Genomic DNA, 3163 nt, shown 5'->3' with positions numbered 1-3163 from the left:
CGCCACCTCGCCCGGCTAGTTTTTTTTTGTATTTTTAGTAGAGACGGGGTTTCACCATGTTAGCCAGGATGGTCTCGATCTCCTGACCTCGTGATCCACCCGTCTCGGCCTCCCAAAGTGCTGGGATTACAGGCTTGAGCCACCGCGCCCGGCCTAATTTTGTATTTTTAGTAAGATGGGGTTTCACCATGTTGGCCAGCCTGTTCTCGAACTCCTGACCTAAAGCAATCCACCCACCTCGGCCTTCCAAAGTGCTGGGATTACAGGCGTGAGCCACTGCACACAGCCTGTTTGTTTTTTCAGAGACAGGGTCTTGCTCTGTCACCCAGGCTGGAGTGCAGCGGTGTGATCACAGCTCACTGCAGCCTCAACCTCCCGGGGGCTCAAGGGATCCTTCTGCCTCAGCCTCTGGAGTAGCTGGGACTACACTTAATGCAATAATAATTTTTTATTTTTTGCAGAGATGGAGGTCTTGCTGTGTTACCCAGGCTAGTCTCAAACTCTTGGGCTCAAGCAATCCTCCCACCTTGGCCTCCAAAAGTGCTGGGATTACAGGCGTGAGCCACCATGCCGGCCCTGGAGGCCTCTAAAGGTCACCTTTGCCAGCCCCTTCTTTTATGTTTTATTTACTTATTTATTTATTTTTGAGATGCAGTCTCGTTCTGTGACCCAGGCTGGAGCACAATTGCATGATCTTGGCTTACTGTAACCTCCGCCTCCTGGGTTCAACTGATTCTCCTGCCTCAGCCTCACAAGTAACTGGGATTACAGGTGCCCACCACCACACCCAGCTAATTTTTGTACTCTTAGTAGAGACAGGGTATTGCCATGTTGGCCAGGCTGGTCTCGAACTCCTGACCTCAAGTGATCCACTCACTTTGGCTTCCCAAAGTGCTGGGATTACAGGTATGATCCATCGCACCTGGCCCAGCCCCTTCTTTTATAGTCAGGATCCCTGCAGCCCAAGGAGGGCAATCACCTGCCCTAGGTCACACTGCACAGAGGCAGACACAAGAAGTGCCTAAAGAACAGGTGCTTGCTGGGCACGGTGGCGCATGCCTGTAATCCCAGCACTTTGGGAGGCTGAGGCGGGTGGATCACCTGAGGTCGGGAGTTCAAGATCATCCTGACCAACATGGAGAAACCCCATCTCTATTGAAAAATACAGTATTAGCCAGGCATGGTGGTGCATGCCTGTAATCCCAGCTACTCAGGAAGCTGAGGCAGGAGCATCTCTTGAACCTGGGAGGTGGAGGTTGGAGTAAGCCGAGATCGTGCCATTGCACTCCAGCCTGGGCAACAAGAGTGAAATTCCGTCTCAAAAAAGAAGAAGAAGGAGAAAGAGAAGGAGAAGGAGAAGAGGAAAGAGGGAAGAGGAAGAGGAAGAAAGAAGAAAGAAGAAGAAAAAGAAAAATGGGCATTGTCTCTACGTCTTATTCGAGGCCCCGATCCCTTCCAAGGATCACGCTCTCTCCACAAGGCAGAGGTGGCACCTACCTGTGCAGTTCTGTTCTTGGGCATCCAGAGCGAAGCCCCCCGCACAGGCACAGTGGAAGCTGCCCACCGTGTTTCTGCAGGTACCATGCGTGCAGAGGCCAGGGAACGCCTTGCATTCATTCACATCTGAAGTACAGGGGCATCAAACCAACCTGACGTCCCCAAGCTCGGGATCCATACACCAAGCCCTCCCTGGGTTCTTAGTGCCTGGCCTTGCCCACATCCCCTTTTCCCCAAACACACCTCCCATCTCCAGGCTTTTGCCTGTGCCATGCCCCTCCCCATCCTTCCGGGGGCCTGACCCCTTCCCCAACTGCACCTTTATAGAACGGCCGGCCAGACAGGAAGTCCCGGCTGGCAAAGCCCAGCCCCCGTGGGCACAGGCTGGCAAACTCCAAGGACTCGGGATCTGGGCAGGCCTCGCACTCGGCTCCCCAGGCGGCCCCAATGGAGCAGCAGCAGACGTCCATCCGGTACTTGCCAGGCAGGGTGACCCCACACTCATCCTTGTCCCATCGCAGGAAACATGCTTCCAATCTCACATCTGCACAAGGGAACAGTCACTGCGTCCCCACCCCTGCCACACTGTGCCCGCTGCGAGACAGGCATGCCGCTCAGTCACTCCCATTGGAAACTTTCTCCCGGACGCAGCCAGGTCGAGGGCCAGCGTGAAAAAGGGTGACTTCCTCCAGGCACTGCCTGGGAGGGTACTATGTGTACTGTTCTGTAGCACTGTTCTAAGCCCCTCTATCCATATATTTGTTTTAATGATTGATTCATTGGTTGATTGATTTGTTTTGAGACATAGTCTTGCTCTGTCGCCCAGGCTGGAGTGCAGTGGCACAATCTCAGCTCACTGCAACCTCCACCTCCCAGGTTCAAGCAATTCTCCTGCTTCAGCCTCCCAAGAAGCTGGGATTACAGGCGTGTGCCACCACACCCAGCTAACTTTTGGGTTTTTTTAGTAGAGACTTGGTTTCACCACGTTGACCAGGCTGATCTCGAACTCAAGCGATCTGCCCACCTCGGCCTCCCACAGTGCTGTGATTACAGGTGTGAGCCACTGTGCCTGACGAATTTTTTTTTTAAGACAGAGTCTCACTCTGTCCCCTAGGCTGTAGTGCAGTGGCACAATCTCAGCTCACTGCAACCTCCACCTCCTGGGTTCAAGCGATTCTCCTGCCTCAGCCTGCCGAGTAGCTGGGATTACAGGCACCCGCCACCACACCTGGCTAATTTTTGTATTTTAGTAGAGATTGAGTTTCACCATGTTAACCAGGCGGGTCTTGAACTCTTGACCTCAAGCAATCCACCCGCCTCGGCCTCCCAAAAGTGCTGGCATTACAGGCGTGAGCCACCATGCCCGGCCACTAAGGCTTTTTTTTTTTTTTTTTTTTGAGATAGAGTCTCGCTCTTTCATCCCGGCTGGGGTGCAGTGGCCTGATCTCGGCTCACTGCAAGTTCCGCCCAAGTTCATGCCATTCTCCTGCCCCAGCCTCCTGAGTAGCTGGGACTACAGGCGCCCACCACTACGCCCGGCTAATTTGTTGTTGTTGTTGTTGTATTTTTAGTAGAGACAGGGTTTCACCGTGTTAGCCAGGATGGTCTCAATCTCCTGACCTCATGATCCGCCCGTCTCGGCCTCCCAAAGTGCTGGGATTACAGA

At 53.6% G+C, this 3163-nt stretch overlaps 1 protein-coding gene across 1 annotated transcript in view; it reads right to left on the bottom strand.

The window, feature by feature from the left end:
• FBN3 (fibrillin 3) overlaps positions 1–3163 on the bottom strand; it is a 95437-nt gene that overhangs the window by 64509 nt on the left and 27765 nt on the right. Inside the window, exons 22-23 of the mRNA XM_017880040.1 lie at positions 1817–2041; positions 1498–1623 (exon numbers count right to left, since the gene is read on the bottom strand). Coding sequence (XP_017735529.1) covers positions 1498–1623; positions 1817–2041 — 351 coding nt within the window. The remainder of the gene's footprint in view (positions 1–1497; positions 1624–1816; positions 2042–3163) is intronic.

The sequence above is a fragment of the Rhinopithecus bieti genome, unplaced genomic scaffold, assembly GCF_001698545.2.
Source record: "Rhinopithecus bieti isolate Rb0 unplaced genomic scaffold, ASM169854v2 scaffold_10589, whole genome shotgun sequence".
In the NCBI taxonomy this organism is placed as follows: domain Eukaryota; kingdom Metazoa; phylum Chordata; class Mammalia; order Primates; family Cercopithecidae; genus Rhinopithecus; species Rhinopithecus bieti.
Note: the sequence above shows the minus strand (reverse complement) of the source record. Positions and strands in the feature narration are given on the sequence as shown.